This window comes from Morone saxatilis, unplaced genomic scaffold (genome assembly GCF_004916995.1).
Source record: "Morone saxatilis isolate NCDOM2014 unplaced genomic scaffold, NCSU_SB_2.0 Contig6, whole genome shotgun sequence".
Lineage (NCBI taxonomy): Eukaryota > Metazoa > Chordata > Actinopteri > Moronidae > Morone > Morone saxatilis.
Genome location: NW_023340206.1, coordinates 12,922,219 through 12,922,913, shown reverse-complemented (window position 1 = coordinate 12,922,913; position 695 = coordinate 12,922,219). Strand labels below are relative to the sequence as shown.

Below are 695 nucleotides of genomic sequence, written 5' to 3'. Positions count from 1 at the left end.
ATCTATCTATCTATCTAGATATATTGTCATTCTGGGTGACGTCTGTTGCTTGAGTAGCAGGTATAAATGTTTTATTTATTGACAGCGGTACTCACTCTGTGCTTCACAGTCGGCACAGCGACCGTTTCCTCGAATACTTCTGATCGTCTGCAGAGCCATGGCCTCCGTCTGGCTGGTCAGACGAGACTGAAAGAAGGAAAACAAACTCAACTCAGGTCACTCGATTTGGGCTTCCATCCACAGTAAACTGCCGTCTCATGGTGACTGGTAAATGTTTTGTTGTGTCAGACCAACAGTCCTAAACCCGAACGAGATTCAAGTTGTCAATGACATTAAATGACGCAGAAACAAAGAGTGCATAGTAACATCGACTAAAGCGGAGAAAAGCAGTAAACCTTGAGATTTGATGAGCTGAAAGCGAGAATGTTGGTGTTAACTGAAAATCAGTCAAACTATTTTTATAATTGATTATTTGATTGATTGATTGTACACATGCATGTTAAGTATGTAACTTCTGCCACTAGGGGGTTTCCCACATTAAAATAATAACTAAAGACAAAGTTTTATAATATTGTAAAGTAGCATGGGATCATAGGAGTTGTTAAACAACCACCTTTACTGGTGTAAATCTATCTAACTTGACTCAGGAAGAAATTGTTCACCGACGAGGTTCATGTATTAAAGTTTTATTCATG

The 695-nt window shown here is 39.0% G+C and overlaps 1 protein-coding gene across 1 annotated transcript in view; it reads right to left on the bottom strand.

Moving 5' to 3' along the window:
* LOC118339688 (arf-GAP with GTPase, ANK repeat and PH domain-containing protein 1-like) overlaps positions 1-695 on the bottom strand; it is a gene marked incomplete in the record, with an annotated part of 77,244 nt that overhangs the window by 22,866 nt on the left and 53,683 nt on the right. The window contains 1 exon segment of the mRNA XM_035677387.1: positions 96-186. Coding sequence (XP_035533280.1) covers positions 96-186 — 91 coding nt within the window.